Source organism: Colletotrichum gloeosporioides (genome assembly GCF_011800055.1).
Source record: "Colletotrichum gloeosporioides strain Lc1 chromosome Unknown consensus_45, whole genome shotgun sequence".
Classification (NCBI taxonomy): domain Eukaryota; kingdom Fungi; phylum Ascomycota; class Sordariomycetes; order Glomerellales; family Glomerellaceae; genus Colletotrichum; species Colletotrichum gloeosporioides.
Genome location: NW_025544690.1, coordinates 313,999 through 335,802, shown reverse-complemented (window position 1 = coordinate 335,802; position 21,804 = coordinate 313,999). Strand labels below are relative to the sequence as shown.

The window sequence follows — 21,804 nt, the reverse complement described above, 5'->3', positions numbered from 1 at the left end:
GCAAGGGAACAATGCCTGACCAGGCTCTCAACAGATGCGGAGTGGCGGCGGACATGGGCCTCCCGCAGCAGTCGGTGCTGCTCATACCGACTTTACTCAGGCACTCACACCTTTACCCGTTTTGCTCTTGCGTCACTGCATTGCTTACCTACCAGAACCGTTTAATGGGAAAACGTAACATTGAGGCATCCGGCCGAGTAAGCCAGGGTTGAGAGTGCTCCACGACGCACCTGCCGTCGTCTTCATCATCATACGAGTTACATAAACAACGCCAACCCTCGCCGCTCGACTCCAGACTCCAGATCATCACGAGGCCATCGGAACAATCAACTTCTTCTTTCTTTGATCCTACCCAAGGAGAACCAGCTGTGGACAGACTCGCGGTACACAAGATGGAATCGGAGACGACATCCAGCCCGGGGTCAGCCAGTGGCATGACGGATTACCAACCGCGTGCCGGCGCTACGAGGTCCAAGGCGACCATTCGAGCATCATTGGCCTGTGTTCCATGCAGGTCCAAGCATTTCAAGTGCGACTCAGCTTTGCCTGCTTGTCTTCGATGCCGCTTAGAGGAAAAGACGTGTTACTATGCCAAGTCCAGGAGAGGCATTCGAGATCCCAAGAAGCGAAGCCTTATCAACGATCCCATCGGGCCCCCTTCAGCTCCATCGGAGACCGCGACATCCTTTCCCTCTCCAGAGCTGGCCAACTTCGACTTTCCCATCAACGTAGTCGACAGGCTACCGGGAGGTTGGTCGCTCAACAAGGCACAATTCCCTGACCCTAGGACGGCCTCGCCAACTTCATTCTTGTTTGACCTCTACTTCACCAACTTCCACGACACACACTCGTGGCTTCTACCCAAGACCCAGCTCCTGAGCCATATCCGGTCTGACCCTCAGTCGTTCCACTTCCTCGCCAGCTGCATCACCTACGTCGGATCCCTCTTTTCCAGAGCCATCTCTTCGGAAGAATTGCGAGAGAAGGCATTCAGTCTGGCCAGTGGAGGGCTCCCAATGACTCCTTGGACGGCCCAAGGTCTTCTCGTCCTAAGCGTGGCGGCCTTTGGAGAGGGCCGAGTGGATTTGAGCAACGGCTGGATGGATGCGGCGGTCCAGATGGCACTTGACCTTGGAATGCACGAGAGGGCATTTGCAGATGCCGAGCCAGATCCATTCATGGCCGAAAGCTTCCGCAGAACATATTGGGCGCTATATTTCCATAGCAACATGCGAGCGATGCGCGAGGACTTGCCGAGTTACGCCCTCCTTGGAGTCGTGGCAACCACGGGGTTGCCTTGTGAAGAATGGGAGTATCAGTCAGGAGTAAGTGAATTATTACCTTTCTTTGGAACAGGAAGCTGACTGCCCAAAGGAAATTCCACAGCCTATCACTCTGGCGCAGTACGACGCTAGGGATCCCATGGACGATAGAAGCTATTCATCGTGGATTTATTTGATCGACCTCTGCCGGCTTTGCGGGGAGTTGATTCTCCCAATGTCTACGCTGCCTCGTGAACTATTGGCAAATTCCGTTGACAGAGCCGATTCCAGACTGGTTGGATGGCTGATCAGTCTGCCCAAGTGGAAGCAACAGTTGGTCGATTCAGGCGGTGCTGTTGACATGATTCTCTTTCACGCAATGGCCTACGCTCACAGGTACGTGGCTGAATTCTATTTGCTTCCGGCTCAGATTCCTGACATGCCGTTTCCAGTTTGAGGATAAGAATGCAGCTGCCCATCGGAGCCTTGGATCTCGGTATCCGAGATCTCCTGAGTCTTGGCCCGCTCTTCAAGACACGCGAAACACCGCCGTCTCGAAATCCAGGATCTCACACTGCACCATACCAGTGGCTCGAGTGTTCGACAGCGCTCCAAGCCGGACTTTCAACGATCGGCTTGTTCAACTTTTCGCTGCCTCCAGCCAAGTACAGTCCGGCATGCATAATTGGACTACGAGGAGCTGCACTGCCCCTCCTCGACGCAAAGATGTACGGTGCAGTACAGTCACCCGCCTTGCGAGAGAAGCTTGACCTCCTGTTGGGCGTGTTGAAGGTTGCTGGAGAAATGTGGCCTATTGCGAAGAACATTGGTAATGAGGTGAATGACTTGCTAAGAGACCTGGACGCCACTGGTCACCGCAGCATGATCCCTCACTTTGACCCATGTCTCGATGCCTTCATCAACGACATGACATCCTCGGGGAAAGCGGAAGAGCCTAGTATGTTTGCTTTTTCCGAACCACGAACAGCGGACGAAATGCTTCACTGGAGTACAGGCTTGACAGGAACATTTCAAGTCTGAGAGAAGGTCGGTTTGACGACTATGAAAGAAGGGGAGGTTTTCACATGTTGTGTTATGTCTGTTTCGATTCATCATGTTGGATGTTTGTTTCATGAAGGGAAAAGCGGTTGTTGTCGAGGTTGAGCAATCCAAGCTTTTTGCGATTGCTACAGTCTGATATTTCAAAACCGACAGGAAGAGGAGTTATGGCGTGCCCATATTTACCACAGAAACAAAAACAATTGGGAGTTTGCTTTTCATAGGTAGTCATTAGAGAAATGCATGTTTTATATATCGCAACAAACATTCGATATCGGGGAATCTGCAACAGGGGAGTATCTGTGTGACCGGATATCAGCTGAAGAGCAAACTAGTTTGGCCTCGGCGGGCTGAAAGCAAGGTACCTGATTAGATAGGTGAGCATGGATGCAATTTAATAGTGGCACATGCTTCCTCCCGCCCATGCTCAAGCAGCTAGGCCCATGCTCGAAATGCTGCTTCTGGAAGTCAGTGACGGTAGGACAGGAAATCCCATGCAATATCAGCCGAAGAAACCTTCTTTTGGTACCTCTAAGGTAGATACCCAAGTTTCTACCTGTTTACCTAGACAGGCAAGTTGAAGCGCGCAGGCTCACCTCAGATTGCCTTCTTTCCCTTTGCCTTTGAGGTGTAGTGATGGTTGCTTGCCGTTTCCATTTGCACAGTGCACCGTTTCTTCAGCGCCCCACTACCCCGCGATGGGCGCCCTGTGCCAACCCGGAACCTAACTGTGGGAGTGTCCCAACGCGCCAGAGTTGCCCCGCCACAGGCGATAACGCCTGGCTTGCCTAAATTTCCTACCGCCTCCCCGCCGCCTTTTCCACACGAGAACCTCCTTTCGATTCGAACGTCATTACGTCGACCTCTTTGGGACCAACAAAACCGGTACCGACGTCTTGGTCGCTCACCAGGAAGACCGCAACGATGAGCTTCGCTATTGAGGTACCCGGCGATGCCAACCCTCTCAGCCTGCAGGAGCTCTGCAGAGCCCTCGAGTCTGCGACCTCTACCGACTATGCCCGTAGACAGGCCGCTGGCCAGCAGCTCACATCATGGGAAACCGAGAAGGGTTATTTCTCCTCATTGCAGGTAAATGACGTCCCCAAAATGCTCCTCTGACTTGGCACTATAAGCTAATGTTCTTTAACGCAGACCATCTTCCTGGACAAGTCCCTTCCCTTCGACATCCGATTCCTGGCCGTGATCCAGCTCAAGAACGGCATTGACAAGTGCTGGCGTCTACTCGCGAATGTGAAGGGCGGCTTGGATCCCGAGGAAAAGAACCTCATTCGACAACGCTTGTTCCAGGGCACACTGGATGAGGAGGAGAAGGGTCTCTCGCTGCACAACTCTTTGGTTACCGCCAAGGTCATTAGAATTGACTACCCCCAACACTGGCCGGATGCCCTGTCCAACATTATTGGTCTTGTCAGAGGCTCCAAGGATGGCAATCAACAACATTTGCACGGTTCTCTGCAGATTTTGCTCCGCGTTGTCAAGGAACTGGGCACTGCTCGTCTGCGGAGATCGCAAACAGCACTCCAATCCGTCACTCCGGAAATTGTGTACCTTCTTGGAGAAGTTTACACGGAGAAGTCGGCAGTCTGGATGGGATTCCTCACAAATGGACGTGGCGACGAAGATGAGGCCGACTTGGCTATGCTCATCAGCCTGATTTCTCTCAAGATACTGCGCCGCCTACTCGTTGTTGGCTACGAGTCACCCCATAACGACAAGACGGTTCAGCAGTTCTGGACTGTGTCGCAAAACCATTTCGGCCAGTTCCTCGGTTTTGTGAGCCACGACTCTCACGTACCGGCCCCTTACCAAGACACTGTAGGAAAGCACCTCTTGCAGTTTACCAAGCTTCACATCGACATGTCCGAGTCACATCCTGCCAGCTTCGCTGTTCTTCCTAACTCTCTACCCCTTGTACACGCATACTGGGACCTGGTTGCCAAATTCGCCGAAGTCTTCGAGAAGTCGGGCGGAATTCGCCAGTCATCTGGTGACTCTGGACAATCAGAGTCAAAGTCCAAGGTGGAGGGCCCCTTGCTGGAGAGGCTTGCGCTTAGAGCCCTGCTCTTGATGAGATCATGTCTGAGGATAGCGTTCTACCCAAAGCAAACCTTCAAGTACAAGAGCACAGAGGCCAAGAAGGACGAGAACGATGCTGTGGCCCTCATCAAGCAGGAGCTTCTCAAGGACGATTTCGTGGTTCAAATGGCAAACATCATCATCACACATCTCTTTGTTTTCCGGAAAGCGGATCTGGACGCCTGGGAAGAAGAGCCAGAGGAATGGGAGCAACAAGAGCAGAGTGAAGGCAATGCGTACGAATGGGAGGTGCGCCCTTGTGCCGAGAAACTCTTTTTGGACCTTCTCGTCAACTTCAAGCAACTCATGATACCCCCCCTCCTTTCCTACTTTGAGACTGCGACAAACCCACAAGCAGATATCGCTACCAAGGAGGCAGTGTACACTGCTTTGGGCTTGGCCGCACCGAACGTTGCCAATCACTTCGACTTTGATGCCTTACTGGTTTCTACTGTTGTTCAGGATGCCCAGCAGCAAGGGCCTCTTTACAAAGTGCTCCGCCGCCGAATCGCGATCATGGTCAGCCAATGGGTCACTGTCAAAATCGCTGATGGTAGCAGACCACTAATCTACGAAATGTTCCGTCATTTCCTTAATCCTTCCGATGCTACAAACGATGTCGTCGTTCGTATTACCGCCGCGCGTCAACTTCGATGGATCGTGGACGAGCTTGCTTTCAGCGCGGAAGCTTTCCTTCCTTATGCCGCCGATGTGCTGAATGAGCTTCTTCAACTGCTTCAGAATGTTGACATCGACGAGACAAAGCTGGCTGTTTTGGAGTCCATGCGCATTCTGGTGACGAGACTGGAGCATCATGTTTCTCAGTTTGGAGATTTCATCATGTCTAGTCTTCCAAGCATCTGGGAGAACTCTGGAACCGAGGAGTACATGATCAAGCAAGCCATCATTGCCATCTTCGCCGCCTTGGTCATGTCTATGGGCAGTGAATCTCAGAGATATCAGCACTTGATGGTCCCTCTATTGTCAGAGGCAGCAAAGACTGGCTCTGATCTCCACACATATTTGATTGACGAAGTGCTAGATCTGTGGAACTCGGTTTTGATGCAGAGCAACCCTCCCGTCTCTGCTGACATTATGAGCATAGCAGAGCTTTCCCTGCCTCTCCTGGAGTACCAGACTGAAACCGCGGCAGTAGCCCTTTCGGTTGTCGAGTCGTACATCCTTTTGGGTACACAGGCGGTCCTTGAGGACAGGCTGCGACGGCCATTTTTGCAGGCTTTATCTGGGGTCCTCGACTCCAAGAGTCGGGAACAGGTTCGACAAGGCACAGTGTGTATCGAATATATGATTCGTGCTGCGTCTGAGCTCGGCGGAGCCAATGGCACGTCGGTCATTATCCAAGATATGCTGGAGACTGGATTTCTCAAAAAGATCTTGGAGAACCTTCATAATGCCTGGGAGGCCAACCAAACCACTGGACCAAACAAGAAGGTTAGCAAGCTGAGCACTATAACAGAGCGCGACTACTTTGCGATCCTTTCTCGACTGATTATTGCCGATCCGGCCCTTTTCGTCACGATGCTGTCATCGTTTGGGCCCGTGGAACACGTCTGGGCCTGGCTGAGCGGGGAGTGGTTTTTCCATCTCGATGGTGTTGATCATCTTGAGCGACAGAAGTTGTCCCTTCTAGCTCTGACGCGTCTCCTGGAACTTCCTCAACCTATGCAGAACTTGGCACTCGCCAAGCTTCAGGACTACTTCACACTTTGGACAGGCACCATTTCCGAACTCCAGGACGGCTTGACGGATGGGACCGACTCTCTGATTTGGTCAGAGATGGAGCCCAATGATTATGAGACGCCGAAGAGCCTTAAGGAGACGGAATGGACCCAAAAAGACCCCATTCACACGGTCAACGCCATGTACTTTGTAAAGGAGCGCCTTCAGGACGTGGTCCAGCGCTCAGGAGGCGAACAGCAGTTTGAGCAGGAGTGGGCCATCAACGTGGATAAGGACGTACTGCAGAAGTTTTGGAGTTTGACCCAGGTCACAGGAAGTGCATAGAGAGGGCGGCACTGTTTGTTCGCGTGTTTTCGGGTTGCGAATCGGACATATCGGAAGGGATGATTACGAATGCATGAACACAAAGAGATAGAGGGGCGTATGCCAGGTTCCAGTCAGTGGAAGCCCAAACAAGAAATATACCACAAGTGCAAAGGTACCCAAGCTGACTTCTAAAAGTCTGTAATATCCCGCGTTGTTGAAAATTTCCACTCGCCGCTCTACAACTTACTCTGGCCGTCCTGGGGAATCTTCACGACGACCTTACCCCACGTGCCTCTGCTACCCAGCGCTATCAAGGCATCTGGGATGCGGTCGAGCCCAACAAATTCTTCATCAGTGAATTCCGTGCCGCGCAGCTTGCCCTCGGCGACGAGCTTCATGATTCCCTCCCAGACCTTGACCACAGTCTCCTTCTCCCTCACGGCGTACTGGCCCCAGAAGATGCCGACGAGGCTGATGTTTTTCAGGAGAACCTTGTTCATAGCGACCTTCTCAATCTTGCCAGCCGCGAAGCCAATGATGAGAATGCGGCCGTTCCAGGCGGTACACTTTGTGCTGGCGTCGACCATACCAACGGGGTCGTAGACGATGTCAACACCGCGCCCGCCGGGGGTGAGCTTCTTCACCTGCGCGGGCCACTCGGGATCGCGGTAGTCGACGACATGGTCGGCGCCAAAGGACTTTGCGACGTCGAGCTTGCGCGGGGTGGAGGCGGTGGCGATGACGGTGGCGCCAAAGGCCTTTGCGACCTGGACGGCGGCCAGGCCGACGCCGCCGGCGGCGGCGTGGACGAGGACGATGTCGCCGGGCTTGATGCCGGCGCGGACGACGAGGGCGCCGTAGGAGGTCGGGGCGGTGATGAAGAGGCCGGCAGCTTCCTGGAAGGACCAACCGTCTGGGACGGAGAGGAGCTCCTTCTCGCGGGCGACGCACTTCTCAGCGAAGGCGCCTTGTGTTGCGCCGAAGACGCGGGCGCCGACGGGGAATTTGGCCTTGGCCGGGGCTTTTAGGACCGTGCCGGCGAATTCGCAGCCGGAGGTCCACGGAAATGCTGGGTTGGCAGTGAGATGGGAGGTTTGCGGATGAGACGGCAGGGTGACTTACGGGGCTGGGTTTGGTATTTGCCTTGGATTTGGAGGATGTCGAAGAAGTTCGCGGCGGTGGCATAGACTTGGATGAGGTATTCATCGTCCTTCTTGGGGACGGGCTCCGGAAGTTCTGTTACACGGAGCTCCTTGGGAGACTGTTGATTCGAGCGTGTGAGTTTTCCCGATTGGAGTGTGAGTTGTGTCTTCATCAGTGAGCGTACCTTGACATATTCCTTGATTTGAATGCCGCGCATGGTGATGGATGTTGGCTGTCTAGATCGCCTACTATAGGGGAGATTCAATTGAAACTTGACCTTGACGGTATACAAAAGTTGAACTTTCACTTGAGAGGTAACCGGATGCGCTGGAGATGTCTACGGAGGAAGATTTAAAGGAGGTTCAAAGCTTGAGGTGTGATTTAGTGCAATCTCTCAGAGCTTACACCCAGCTGGTTGCTACCCCAGACGGACGGTCTCAAAGACGCCGAGGGGGAGGAGAGCCGAGGCATAATCGGTGGGTCGGTGTCTGAATTCCGGGGGAGAAAAGCTGGGGCTCGAGCCACACTGATGTTGCTCGCCGGCTGTCCTCCCCGCCACGTTGCCGCTGTTGTGTTGGCGTCATATCAGCGACCGCACCTGCCGTGGCGTGTGGCGACGACGGTGATGTATTTGTGGCTTGTGTGTCCCGGCATGGTGTTGATGAGATGCAGATTCGCACACTGCGTGATGGAACAGTGCTGTTCATGGTCAGACAGAACGAGTGTCCATCGGGATGCTGTACTTCACGAGACACCTCCTCAAAGTTGGTTCCAAGATTGATTTGGTTGAGATACTATCTGAGCAAGCCAAGTCAAAGAAGAAACCAACGTGGCCGCATGCTGGTGCAGAAATTTGGCATGAGATGGCATTCTTACATGACCATCAAATTTGAACACAAAATAGATGTGGAAGGCCATGGATGACGATGGAAGCGATGACTCTGAAGCACCCTGAGGCTGCTCTTAGTTGGAGCTAGGGGTGTTCACTGCCTGCCTGTTCGACCCTGGATAAGGTACCTGAGTAGAGGTATCGTGGTAGCGAATCTGGGGCCCCTATTGCGACAAACTCAATGACCATTGACAGATGCGTCTGACGAGTTGCAAGAGTCCTGTTCGGACTGATCTGCAATGCAAAGCCTCCAACGGGTAAGCATGGAAGAGATAAAGAGAATGGGCACTCCTGCTTATTAGGTATGTTCACAGTCCCTCAGTCGAGTCTGTGTGTTGCTGCAACGCGGACAGCGGATGGACGGGAACAGCAGCAGCAGCAGACGGTCCAGATCGCGGAACCACAGCGCCATTGGCCCACCCGAATGCACCTGTCGCACTGGAACCCTGACCGAGCCAACCCTGGCACTCCTGCCCCACCAGCCTTAGCGTGCTGCGGCAAAGAGCACCCAATTCGTGAGCTTCCCACTGGCGAACGCTGCACCGCACAGCGCCCACTGTCCACTGGGTGTTGCCCCTCTCGGCTCCGGCCCACACTGCGAGTGCAAGTGTCCAATCCACCGTCACCAACCACTGACGTCCAATCTGCGACCGCAGCTACCGACCGTCCGGCCACCTACCTACCTTTGACTGCCTAATAACTGATCCTCTTCCTCCTGCCTCTACCTCTGTCTGCCTTCGCGTACCTCGTCTACCCACCTGGCTGTCTATTCTCCGAGATCCCAACAGCTCCTTCTCCGTTGGCCATCCTTCCTCTCATCTTTCTTCCAACCTTTTGTTGCCTCTCTACCTCTCCGCGACTTGCTCACCCACAAGCAGCCACATCGTCATTGCATTCGCGATACCCCGAACTCGAAATACCTAGCATACATCCCGCAACACACAAGCTCCATCTACACAGCATCGACATTGGACAAGGCCATGGCCGAAAACGCAGAGGGCACCAGTGATGCCCAGGTCACCTTCAAGGTGAAGACGGGCCAGGATAGCAACCACGTCATCACCATGCCCGAGTCGGCCACCGTGCTCGACCTTAAGACCAAGCTGGCCGGCGAGGACTTTGAGAAGGTCCCCGTTGAGCGTCAGCGCCTCATCTACTCTGGCCGCGTCATGAAGAACGACGATAGCCTCGCCACCTACAAGATCAAGCCTAACAACACTATCCACATGGTCAAGAGCGCCGCCAGCAACCCCGCGCCTCAGCCCGCCGCTTCCCCCTCCGCACCCGCCGCTCCTGCTGTTCCTACCAACATGCAGGCCGGTACCGCCAATAACCTTCTCGCCGGCCTCACAGGGGCCAGATACGCCGGTCACATCAACCTGCCCAGCCGCGAGACTTTCGGAGCCGATGGAGGTGTATGTTCTTACCCACCCAATCTTAGAAACCAACACTCCATTGCATGAGCTAATATTATCGCCTCAGATGGGCGCCCCGCCATCCGACGACCAGCTGGCCCAGATGCTGGCCGATCCTTCGATGCTCCAGACGATGAATGCAGCCCTCGACAACCCCGACTTCATTAACTACATGATTCAGAGCAACCCTCATCTGCGCAACGTTCCCAATGCCCGCGAGATCATTCAGTCACCTTTTATGCGCCAGATGATGACGAATCCGGACATGCTCCGTAACGTAATGAGAATGCAGCGCAGCATGGCCGGAGGAGGTGGCAACACGGCCTTCCCAGCACCCGGCGCCACCGACACCACCCCGGCCGAAGCTGCCGCCGCTGGCCAGCAAGGAAACGCCCAGGCCAATCCATTCGCCGGCTTCCCAGGCTTCCCTGGTATGCCTCCCATGGGTGGCGGTATGGAAGGATTGGGTGACCTCAGTGCGCTGTTCGGCCCTGGTAGCCCATTTGCGCCTCCTCAACAAGGCGCGGGAGCTGGGGCCGGAGCCGCCGGTGCTGCAGGCACCACGACGGGCGAGCAAAACACAACTGGAGCCACTGCTGGAGCTACAGCAAATGCTCAGGGTGCTCAAGGCGGCAACACCACGAGCCCGCCTCCGGCCAACCCCTTTGCTGCCCTTTTCGCGCCCCCTCCCTACGCGGGTCAGGGCCAAGGTCAGGGTCAAGGCCAGGGACAGACACCTGCGAACCCCTTCGCCTCTCCGTTTGGCCAGATCAACCCCGAGATGATGCAGCAGATGATGAACATGTGGGGACTTGGTGGTGCAGGCGGCGCAGGCGCAGGTGGCTCTCCTGCTCCCCCGGACAACCGTCCTCCCGAGGAGCGATACGCTGAGCAGTTGCGCCAGCTCAACGACATGGGCTTTTTCGACTTTGATAGAAACGTGGCGGCTCTGAGAAGGAGCGGCGGTAGTGTGCAGGGTGCGATTGAGCATCTTCTCAGCTCTTAATGACTGTGGAGGCATGTTATTCGGGGGAAAGTAGGGAGGTCGTGTCGTTTGGCTAGGAGAGCGTCGCAAGAGGACACGCTTTAATGGTTGATAGGCCTTTTGAAAGGGAGAAGCACATACCCTACCTAGTTGCCTTGGGCCTTAGTACTGGCAGTTTCGAGGAGACAGGAAATTGACCAGGCACGACGTTTATGACTATTCGCTTTACGTTTCTACACGGACGGCTTGGAGTGAGGATTGCTGTAATAGTAGTTCCTCCTGTTTTCACATTGACAAATAAAATTATCATCCAGTGCGATTCACTTGACCTGATTCGTGATATTGCTATATCATTTAGTTTTGGGGTCGGCGTGATGGCTGAAGTGACATTCGTGGATAAGGCAGCTCTGATGGGGCGATTAGTCCACATAGCTCAGAAAACGTACACCTCAACGAGACTAAGTTTCCTCCATCAACTCATCGGTCATCCCGCTGCTACTGCTGGATGTTGGAGTCTACACGACACAACGACGAATGATTTTAATCTGAAAATGTAGCGAGAATGATCCAGGGCATTTTCTATGCAAGGTTTTTACCCAAGGAGGGTAAGTGATGAATATCCTCAGACCCAAATCATCGCCTAGAGCCTCATCAACCAGATCCCTCATCTGCATCTCGCCGCTGACCTTCCGCCACTCGATAGGCCCGCACATTGTGGCTCAGTCACCGCCGGGATGCATTACATCCGCGCCCGGCGCGACGAAGCCGCCGCTCATCGACTGGGACGTGATGCAGGAGTACATCATGCCGCGCAAGGCCTTCTTCAATCGCTACATGACGGTGCAGGATCCGGAGGGCAAGTACGCGGTCCTGGGGTTCCCGGTGCTGATCCCGCATGAGAAGTACCAGCGCAACGAGTTCATCTTCAACTTTGGCATCGTGCTGGATGTCGATGCGGACCAGGCGCCGTACGAGCCGGTGGTGCGGCGGCTCGCAGTCACGTTCAAGGAGATGGAGAAGCAGAATGAGTATCTGAGCCAGGAGGGCTCCGGGGGAGGGGAGCGCAGACCGATTGAGACGCTCTTGGAGATTGTCAAGGAGGATCTGAATAATTACGGCGAGTGCATGATTCCGGTCGGTGAGTTGCTCATCATCCTCTTCGGAAGCGAGCCCGTCGCTGGTTTACTGACACTGGCCCCTCGCAAGACGACGCCAACACGATCAACATGAAGCTCTTCCCGCACCACGCCCCCCCGCCGCAGGTAAAGGGCTGGCATGTGCCGGTCGCCAAGATGAAGTTCGCCGAGATCGTCGACCCGACGTGGGACCTGACGATGCAGAAAGTGGTCGCGCACATTGACGGCGTCAACGACGTGCGGCGCATCGCCTGGGCCGCCGACGTGTCGCTGGACCTCGCCAAGCTCGCGCTGCGCCACCTGCTCTACTACGACACCGTGCTGCTGCTCGATATGTTCTTCTTCGGGTCGTGCTACGCGCCGCGGCCGGGGATCCACGACTTCGTCGCGGACCGCGACGGCATCGTCGACGAGTGCGCGGCGTACGTCTGCATCCACGCCCGGCAGCGCATCAGCAACTTCATGCTGATCAAGCTGATGACGAGCTTTTGCGTGGGCAAGAGCGTGATGGAGTGGCTGCGCGGACATCAGGAGGCCGGGTTCGACGTGCTGCGGTATGTGGATGTGCGGCGGCTGGTGCAGTTTGGCGTGATCAAGGGGTGCCTTTACCGCGCGCACAAGTATGTCGTCTCGAAGCAGTACCTGGCGGCGCTGGCGACGGGACAGGCGAGGCCCAAGGCCGGCGGGGATCCTTTGCAGAAATATACGGACGGGTGCCACACGTTTGACCAGATCATCACGGAGAACAACCTGACGGATGCAGAGATTATGGAGAAGCTTAAAGCTCTGCCGGTGCCGAGCGGGGATTTGACGGTGTTCTATCGTTGAGGTATCTGGTTTGGAATTCATGATGGGAATGGTATTTTTACATTTTATTTAGCGTGTTATACATGTCAGTGTACAGGCATTGTACATGGTATCGTAACTTTTCGAGCTCCAGTCAACTCTTTCTATTTGGCCTTCATCAGCTCGTCCCGCACCTTTTGGCGCTCGCTCTTCGTAGGAAATCTGATGTCCGGATTGTTCACAACGGCAATCTCCGTCTCCTCCTCGGCCAGCCTCTCCGCTACCATGCGGTTCAGCTCCTTGCGGGACAACCTCACTCCATCCCTCTCGGCAATCTCCCGCAACTTCTGGATCGTCTTGCGTGTCTTGCCCTTGAAGGGCTCGCCGGGGTACTCCTTGCCGCTTTCATCCCACTGCAAGTCGGTGACGACCTCGATGATGCGCACGTTGTGCTTGCCCTTGCGGAGGATGAGGACGCGGCCGTCGATCAGGAACTTGGGCACGTCTTCGGGAAACCACATTTTCACGGGAGTCCAGTCCAGGTTGCCCGGCACGAGCCCGCGCATGTCCTGGCCGGGGGCCGCGGCAACGTAGGCGGCGCCCTGCTTGGCGATGCGGTGGCCCTCGCTGACGGAGGTGGCCAGGCCTGCGGCGTAGAGAATGCGGGCAATGCCCTGTCTGTAGATGAGGTCGTACGGCAGCTGCATGTCCATCTTCGGGGCGTTGTTCAGGTTGATTTGCTTGCCCTCGGTGACCTCGCCAGTGGGGGCTTGGCCTTTGCTGTGAATGAACTTGTGCTGGTTCTGTTCGCGGACCGCGACCGAGGGGCCGTGGACGAGGAAGACGACCTCGAAGGCGAGGGTGTGCTGGGCGACGCGCTTGGAGGGGTCCTCCGCGTGCTCGGCCATGGTCCTTTTGATCGACTCGATGGGCATGAAGGTGAAGAGGCGGAGGAGCTTCTCGACCTCGGCGTCGGAGCGTCTGACAAAGTAGCCGTAGAGGTCGAAGGGGCTGGTGTTCACGCCGTCGAGCCAGACGGCGTTGCCGGCGCTCTTGCCAAACTTGGCGCCGGAGCTGTCTGTGAGGAGGGGCACCGTGAAGCCGATAGGGTCATCTGTCCAGTTGCCGGGCATCTTGAAGAGGGGGTTTTCCTCGGAGTCGCGGATCGTCTTGACGGCGTCGATGCCGGCGACGATGTTGCCGAACTGGTCGGAGCCTCCGATCTGCATCTGGACACCCATCTTTTGATACAGGTGCCAAAAGTCCCAGCCCTGCATCATGGGATAAACGAACTCTGCGAGAGACATACCGTCACCGTTTTCCATCTTGTTCTTGACGCTGATTACCCCAGTTAGCAATAACCCCGCTGATAGAGAGCGGCCGTGTGTACTTACGTGTCGCGGGTCAGCATAGGCCCTATCCGCATGTAACGCCCCAGTCGCTTCATCACTTCATACATTGAAAGACTCTGCCACCACATGTTGTTGTTCACCAAGGCCCTGTTCGCCGATTTGTCTAGCTCTATGCCATGTTTCTGGGCAAGCGCTTCCACGTTGGCCCATATCTTCTTCATCTGGTAGTGGATCTTTGTGATGTTTACTGATATTTCGCTGTTCGCCATTGCCTCGCGCGTCTTCAACCGGCCCGTGGGATCGCCTATTCTGCCCGTCGCACCTCCGACCAGCGATACCGCAGGATATCCTTGCAGCCACATCCACATCAGCGGCATGAAGGGCAGGAGGTGGCCGACGTGGAGTGACGGGGCGGTCGGGTCGACACCGACATAAGCGCCTATCCGTTTCGTTCGCAAGAGCTCTTTGACTTGTGGTGTACGCCTGGGTCTGGGGTTAGCCATCGGCCTTGGAGGGGTTCGAGGGGGAAGAGGGCGCCAAGATGCTCACCCTGCGACGTCCTTGATGAAGCCACGCTCCTCGAAGAGATCCCAGATATGAGGAACTTCTCCTTTCTTGATTAGTTCAGCGCGGTTCTCCCAGTCGAGTTCCGCATTCTTGCGCTTCTCGAGCACCTTTTGCGTGATCCATCTTTGCTGATTCTGCAACAACTGCACCGCCGGTACCCTGGCGCATCGACTGCAGATGTTCCGCCGCAATTCGGGGAGGCGGGGCCCCAATGACGACAACATCGTTCAGGCGAATTCGTCGTGTAAACCGCTTTTGAATGCTTCACCTGTCAACACATTGAAAAGGACGAAATGAACGACTCGGTGGGGACCCAATGTCGAATGTTCAACTTGCAATCGCCCCGGTATTGACTGACACATCCACATCCACCCCGGCTGGCTCTTCGTTGCGCGACGAGACCCTCTGCCAGCTCCAAAATTTCCTTATCGGAATCGCGATAAGACACTGCCCGCATCTTTGTTCCTCCGGATCCCCGCAATTCTTTAGATGGACCCCCGAAGAGGTCCCGTCGTTGCCCGCGATCCGAATCACGTGGAGCATTTCCAGCGTTCGGGAGAAGCTGGCCAATCACAGCACACTCGAAATAAGCTCCTCGGCAATCCCATCATCGAGAGCGTCGGGTCAAGTGCATCATCCACTCTAATTCTCTCTCCCAATTCCAAGCCCAGCAAACCCTTGACGGAACGAGTCCACGAACGAACGTCCAAACTCCCACTCCGAATACCAATTGACGAGCCTCAGCGCAATCCGTTTCGGCGACACACACATTATGGCTTCGTTTGTGCGACCTGCTCTGCTCAGGCAGACGGCCATGGCTGCCCGGACGGCCAAGACCGGCGCATCCCGCTCTGCCTTCCTCAAGCCTACCGTCCAGAAGGAGTTCGTCAACAACACGAGAAGAGTCGCCGCCTTCCACACCACCGCCAAGAGAGATTTGCTGCCCGTCGGCCCTCGTACGTTCCAAAACTGCATGCGCCTGGTGTACTTGAGAACTGTCTGCTAATCGTTTATCCACAGAGGTTGTCCAGGGTGGAGGTACGACAAAGACCCAAAGTCCTTGAGCCCGCCGCGAAGCGATTCTGACCTGTGATATCTGCAGTTAACGACCCTGCCCCCGTTCCTCCCCCGAGTCCCGCCCACGGCTCCTACCACTGGAGCTTCGACCGCATCCTCGCCGCCGGCCTCGTGCCCATCACCATCACCCCCTTCGCCGCCGGCTCCCTGAACCCCACGGCCGACGCCATCCTCTGCTCCCTGATCCTCATCCACTCCCACACCGGCTTCCAGAACATCATCATCGACTACGTCCCCACCCGCACGTACCCCAAGCTCCGCAAGGGCACCATGTGGGCGCTCAACGCCGCAACCGTCCTCGTCGGCCTCGGTCTGTACGAGTTCGAGACCAGCGACGTTGGTGTCACCGAGGCTATCGCTCGCATCTGGAAGGCTTGATCGGGGTGGGGTAGCCTTGCTTGTATCTTACCAGACGTCGGAGGACGCGTTCGAGTGTGTGAGAGTTGATGTTTAAAATCATTACCTGATAGCGAAACCCCACCGATAGAATTAATGGTGGGAGAAGAGCTACGGAAGACGGCGCTTTTGGCCGGTTATTTGAAGGCTGTGAAAGGGGGCGCGGGGAGGACTTGTATACGTGATTTGGGGGCGCCAGGGTTTAGAATTGGAATGGCCAGTGTACAATCACCAGTCTAGGCAAAAATCGAGTTCTTTGTCAATGAACCTGGCGGGGGCACTGTGCTGTATGCCTATATTACACTGCGGGGGTCGTTAACGTAGACCCAGGTCATACAAGCGCTGAAGACGACATTCGTATCTTCAAGCCAAAAAACCGGCATCCAAAGGCTGACTGACACGATAAGCGTCTACGATGCGGGGTCAAGTCACGTCGTTCTCTTCACTTCGATGCAATGCGCCGACGTACGGTTGATCGGTTGCGCCCTATTGGCGTAAAGTTCAGGTGCTTGCTATCCATGCGTTTCTGATCTTAATTTCTTGGCATTCGTTCAGAACCAGAGGCTTCACCCTCAACTATACTTACTCTTTGTTATATCCAGGCTCTTCTTGGCTCGCCCAATAGCCATGGTGATGGACTTTCTTCTACTGCACTTTCAAATATCAAGAACCAAAACATAGATAGGGCGTTATGTCGTAGAACCAAGACTATTACCGATTAAGTATCAGTGCGACTTATCATCACAAACCGCGGCTCATCAATGGGCTAGAACCTCTCATCTCAAGTGTAAGACCGCTCGATAGCAATTGAGGTAGAGACCAGAATCGCCGTCATCTTGCAATCGCATTAGAAATGAGGGGTAAGAGCCTATTGCTGCAGGTGTCGTGTGTTTGTTTTCTACATCCAGCTACCATGTGAATTGACGAGGTGAAGACTGTGAGATCAGTTTGGTTCCCGACGTGCTGCTGAGGCTCAATTTTATCGGTGGGCGCTGTCAACATCCTGAGAGTACGAGAGAACCAAGACGTCAAATTCCGAGAATATACATCTGGCCTTCAACTGCCGCCTCGGTTATTAGGTAGCTGAAGAGCTCAAGGTGTCATGATCCCATGAGGTGTAAGCTCGTTGCCGGACCTACTGTGCGAAGACATCTGCTTCATTGGTGAATCACACAGTGCAGCACCAGCTGGGCATGTTCTTTTTGTGCTTCTCCTCAACCTACTTACCTTCTCACCATGATCTGCACTGTTTCAACCCGGCCAGGTCAGTCGCTTCTTCCTCTTAAACCATTACCACTTGCGGATGACGTCCGCTTTTATGCTTTCTCCTCTACTGAAGCCTTTCAGCCATCCGTGTTGGACTGTCCGTGGTAAGAGGAAATGAACATGGTCGTAGCTTCAAGGCATCGAGTATGATGCCACCGAAAGCGGCAATCGCACTTTCCAAAGATACCGGCCTCTCTGCTCCGATGGCGGTTTTTTATCTGTGAGATGGTCGTCCTGTCGGGAAGAGTCGGGGTTGCGCCTTGTATTTGGGAAGAAGTTACGACTGAGGACAGGCCTCTTCCGTTGATCGTCGACCAGGGCTCCACTGGGCATTTATCCCCTCAGACAGATGGCAAGTTCTCCTCTAACGCTCCATTTCCCCAGGCTGCTCAAACGGGGCCATGTGCGTCGGGGCCCTTCTCTTATTGGCATCGTGTCCTACCCGTCCGATCCAGGACGGCTTACTCTTTGCTCTCGCTGATACGCAGCACTGTGGTCATGCACCACAAGCACTACAACAAGCAATCATCCACACCCGGTCCGGTCCAGAATCCAGAAGGCAGACACACATATTGTCGACTGGCAAGCTACGACAGCATTGAGATAGGCGCATGGCGCACGCTGAGCCGCATCCATGTAAGCTTCCGGCACCAGCGATCTTGGGTTCCTCAAGGTCCAGCTTCCTGAATTGCTCCCGAGCCAGTCAATTGAAAGGTAGAAATCTCCTGGTTACGCGATAAACGCGAATCTTCTGAGAGACAATCTACGTGGCATGTCCTGCGATGGTGCTGCCGCAGCGCTGAAGGAGGAACGTGGGGGATTGTGACGCTTGGGATCAGGGGACGGCATCACCCATGCTACTCAAACTGGGACAAGCACCCCACGAGATGGTAAGAGGCAAGCTGGTGTGTTTCGCAGATTCCCGTGCCATTGACCTCACAAGGGATTGGCGCAATGCACGTTGGCTCAGACGAGATCGGTTGACGAGACGCGGCGTTGACATCCAGGTGGTTTGCCCATGTGCTCTGGCCATTGGTCGACACGGGCTGCTCCACCTGCGCTTGCATGGGCATCCCACCTTGCATTCACCTCACCCACCCTAGAGCTCGACAACGAGCTGGCGGGGTTGGCTGGGCTCAATTGAGCTGCTCTTGTTAGTGGGGTAGCTTCACTCAGGGTCCTAGACTGCGCCGGGGGGGTGTAATCTGCTTCACTTCTCGAGAATAGCATTTCGGTGATGCATATCTCTCAGACTACGACGCCCCCGCCTGCGTAGACGATACTGTGTCGTCTCGCAATATACAACCATCAATGCCATGTAGATGATACAAGCGCCTGGTCGAGTGGCCATTTGATAGGTAAAACCATGGAGAGGAGGGTATATATCACTCACGTTGCTCCCAATGCACGAATGCTATGCCCCTGGTCTCTTACCTCTTTCTCTAGACTTCTCTCTTCTGCCAATTCAACCTGTCCTGACTTTTGGCTTTGCTTCAACGCATCCTCTCTGCTCCTGAAGAAATGAGAGAATACCATGGCTTCTCTTGGTGGTAACATTATGCCCCTGGACATGGATTTCAAAACAACCTTTGCTGGACTCAGCGCAGTCATCCTTGGCGGCCTGCTGTTTTCCAAGATTCTTCCCAAAAACGACACAAAGAGCGGCGAGGCACCCAGCCTGCTGAGATCCTTCTCGCTCTTTTTTTACTCCTGCTTCATCAAGCCGCACGATGGTGACAAGGATGGCAACCAACAGGGCGCCCTCGAGAGCTTCTATAAGAAGCAGGCCGGCGTCTATGATGCTACCAGGAAGCCCCTCCTGCAAGGCAGAGAGGATATGCTTGCACTCGTCGCGGCTCAGCTGAAGGCGAAGGTCCCAAAGGGCTCAAAGAAGGGAGAAAAGGAGAGGCGCATCTGGGTTGATGTAAGTCTGCGCAACACCGGTATCCGAGGTGACTAGCTGACTCTGCCGTAGGTCGGTGGAGGAACGGGCTGGAACATTGAGGCCATGTCCGCCTTCGTCAACGTCCCCGAGTTCTTTTCCAGTGTTTACCTTGTTGACTTCTCTCCCTCTCTCTGTGAGATTGCTCGACAGCGTTTCGAACGACTTGGCTGGAACAATGTCAAGGTCGTTTGCGAGGACGCGAGAAAGTTCCGCCTGGAGGATTATGAGAATGATCTTCCAAGCAACCGCATCCCTCCTCACTCGCCTGTCATGAGCTACTTCTCCAAGAAACAAGCCGAACATGGACGTGCGGATCTCATCACCATGTCTTACAGCCTGTCCATGATTGTGAGTCTTGTGAATCACCTGCCATCTCAACACTGTAACTGACTTGTTTCGAAGCCCGACTATTACTCGGTCATCGAGTCGCTCACCTCGCTTCTGTCCCCCGATGGTATCATGGGAGTCGTGGACTTCTACGTCCAGTCCGAGATCGATTTTGCGTTCCGCAACTACACTGCTGGACTCGTCGGGCGCCACGTCAACTGGTTCTTGAGGACCTTTTGGCGTGCCTGGTTCGATCTCGACCGGGTCGGCCTCGAAGCCGGCCGCCGTGACTACCTCGAATACAAGTTCGGCAGCATGCTCAACATCAACGCTCGGAACACTTCACTCGGCCACATCCCTTACTACATATGGGTGGGTTGCCACAAGAAGCCCTTCTCTTCCTCAAGTCTTCCTCACGAGATTATTGAGAAGATCGACGCCCTTGCGACAAACTCCCCCTACCTGTACCCCACCAACCAGAAGGATGCCCTGACCCGCGCCATCGATAAGGCCGCGCCTGAGATTCGCTCCAAGGCATTCATGGCTGCTATCCAGAACCTGTCTGCCAATGTTCCTCTGCCCGCCTTCTTCTACCAGAACCACCATTGGCGTATCTACTACGACGACCGCCTCCAAAAGCACACTCAGTTCAACGACGAGTACATCTACGCCTTTACGTGGGAGGACTCGCAGGTCGATGAGCGCCTGCTCAAGCTTGGCGCTGATGATGTTGTTCTGGCCATCACTAGCGCCGGTGACAACATTCTCTCTTACGCCATGCAGAGCCCTGCGAGAATCCACGCCGTTGACCTGAATCCCACACAGAACCACCTCCTCGAGCTCAAGGTAGCATCTTACACGGCTCTCCCGTATGAGGACTTCTGGAAACTCTTCGGCGATGGCAAGCACCCTGACTTCCGCACCCTTCTCCTCAACAAGCTGTCTCCGCACCTGTCTAGCCGTGCCTTCCAGTACTGGCTCAAGAACGTCCACGTCTTCACCAACAACAAGGGCTATGGTCTCTACGACACCGGTGGCTCTCGCCACGCTATCCGCTGCTTCAAATGGCTGACCCGCATATTCGGCTGCGCTGGTGCTGTGAAAGACTTCCTCGCCACCAAGACACTGAATGAACAGCGCGAAATCTGGCACACCAAGATCCGTCCCGCTCTTCTATCGAAGCTCGTCAGCACGGTTGTCGTCAGTCAGGAGAGCTTCCTCTGGTCTGCCCTTGGCGTCCCCAAGAATCAACTTGCCATGTTTGAGAACGACCACTACGAGAGCGATGCCGTCAAGGGTCCCAACCCCATCTCTCGCAAGACCCGTTCCCACGCTGTCTGGCGCTACATGATCGACACCCTCGATCCCGTCGCTGAGGAAACCCACATCGCCACCAACAACCCGTACTACATGGTCTCCATGACGGGCCAGTTCACCCGCCGCTGTCACCCAGACTACCTCGCCGAGAAGGCTCACGCCAAGCTCTCGCGTCCCGGCGCCTTTGACGGCCTGCGCATCCACACGGATGAGATTGACGAGGTCATCAACCGCATCGCGCCCAGCACGCTGACCGTCGCCGTCGTCATGGACAGCATGGACTGGTTCGACCCGGACTCCTCGGCCGCGGCTGCCCAGATCACCAAGCTCAACCGCGCGCTCAAGACGGGCGGCCGCGTGCTTCTGCGCTCGTCAGGGCTGAGCCCCTGGTACATCAAGGTGTTTGAGGCTCATGGCTTCTCTCCCAAGCGTGTTGGTGCTCGCACCCCGGGATCTTGCATCGACCGTGTCAACATGTATGCGTCGTGCTGGATCTGCACGAAGACGGAGAACCTCCCTCCCCCGACGCCGGAGATGGACCGCGTGGGCGGCTCGGAGATTACGAGTTTCTCTCTGTAGATGTGAGGTCATGATCACAGATGCCACTGTTTATGGGAATTTGATGGGGAGCGCTGGGGTTGAATGTGATGATTTATGAGTGTTGGTTTGTGCGGAATATCACGGGTGTTTCTTAGGTGTTGCTTAAGCGTTGAAAATATACGAAAATAATGATGGTCCATGCATTCGTTGCTTGCTGCATGTCAATACTGGTGTTACC

The 21,804-nt window shown here is 55.1% G+C and overlaps 8 protein-coding genes across 8 annotated transcripts; 6 read left to right on the top strand and 2 right to left on the bottom strand.

Moving 5' to 3' along the window:
- Window positions 1-392: 392 nt before the first annotated feature.
- Window positions 393-2,303, top strand: GCG54_00002080 (uncharacterized protein; the record flags this gene model as incomplete). Its single annotated transcript, XM_045402179.1, has 3 exons — window positions 393-1,325; window positions 1,375-1,658; window positions 1,715-2,303. The coding sequence occupies 3 exons, from the start codon at window positions 393-395 to the stop codon at window positions 2,301-2,303; spliced, it is 1,806 nt and encodes a 601-aa protein (XP_045264461.1).
- A 942-nt stretch (window positions 2,304-3,245) lies between these two features.
- GCG54_00002079 (Importin beta-like protein) lies at window positions 3,246-6,443 on the top strand (the record flags this gene model as incomplete). Its single annotated transcript, XM_045402178.1, has 2 exons — window positions 3,246-3,410; window positions 3,474-6,443. The coding sequence occupies 2 exons, from the start codon at window positions 3,246-3,248 to the stop codon at window positions 6,441-6,443; spliced, it is 3,135 nt and encodes a 1,044-aa protein (XP_045264460.1).
- A 218-nt stretch (window positions 6,444-6,661) lies between these two features.
- Window positions 6,662-7,785, bottom strand: GCG54_00002078 (Quinone oxidoreductase-like protein 2; the record flags this gene model as incomplete). The annotated part of the gene is made up of 3 exons (XM_045402177.1): window positions 6,662-7,494; window positions 7,548-7,686; window positions 7,753-7,785. The coding sequence occupies 3 exons, from the start codon at window positions 7,783-7,785 to the stop codon at window positions 6,662-6,664; spliced, it is 1,005 nt and encodes a 334-aa protein (XP_045264459.1).
- A 1,634-nt stretch (window positions 7,786-9,419) lies between these two features.
- Window positions 9,420-10,878, top strand: GCG54_00002077 (Deubiquitination-protection protein dph1; the record flags this gene model as incomplete). Its single annotated transcript, XM_045402176.1, has 2 exons — window positions 9,420-9,872; window positions 9,940-10,878. Coding segments are annotated over 2 exons (1,392 nt in total), but the record flags the coding sequence as incomplete, so codon positions are not given.
- Window positions 10,879-11,469: 591 nt separating this feature from the next.
- Window positions 11,470-12,821, top strand: GCG54_00002076 (Nitrogen permease regulator 2-like; the record flags this gene model as incomplete). Its single annotated transcript, XM_045402175.1, has 2 exons — window positions 11,470-11,995; window positions 12,064-12,821. 2 exons carry the CDS (start codon window positions 11,470-11,472, stop codon window positions 12,819-12,821), a joined length of 1,284 nt encoding a protein of 427 aa, XP_045264457.1.
- Window positions 12,822-12,943: 122 nt separating this feature from the next.
- Window positions 12,944-14,922, bottom strand: GCG54_00002075 (Tyrosine--tRNA ligase; the record flags this gene model as incomplete). Its single annotated transcript, XM_045402174.1, has 3 exons — window positions 12,944-14,117; window positions 14,174-14,614; window positions 14,681-14,922. The coding sequence occupies 3 exons, from the start codon at window positions 14,920-14,922 to the stop codon at window positions 12,944-12,946; spliced, it is 1,857 nt and encodes a 618-aa protein (XP_045264456.1).
- Window positions 14,923-15,470: 548 nt separating this feature from the next.
- GCG54_00002074 (Succinate dehydrogenase [ubiquinone] cytochrome b small subunit) lies at window positions 15,471-16,153 on the top strand (the record flags this gene model as incomplete). The annotated part of the gene is made up of 3 exons (XM_045402173.1): window positions 15,471-15,654; window positions 15,719-15,736; window positions 15,801-16,153. 3 exons carry the CDS (start codon window positions 15,471-15,473, stop codon window positions 16,151-16,153), a joined length of 555 nt encoding a protein of 184 aa, XP_045264455.1.
- Window positions 16,154-18,803: 2,650 nt separating this feature from the next.
- On the top strand, window positions 18,804-21,605 carry GCG54_00002073 (uncharacterized protein; the record flags this gene model as incomplete). Its single annotated transcript, XM_045402172.1, has 4 exons — window positions 18,804-18,815; window positions 18,966-19,361; window positions 19,413-19,730; window positions 19,785-21,605. The coding sequence occupies 4 exons, from the start codon at window positions 18,804-18,806 to the stop codon at window positions 21,603-21,605; spliced, it is 2,547 nt and encodes an 848-aa protein (XP_045264454.1).
- Between the last annotated feature and the right edge of the window lie 199 nt (window positions 21,606-21,804).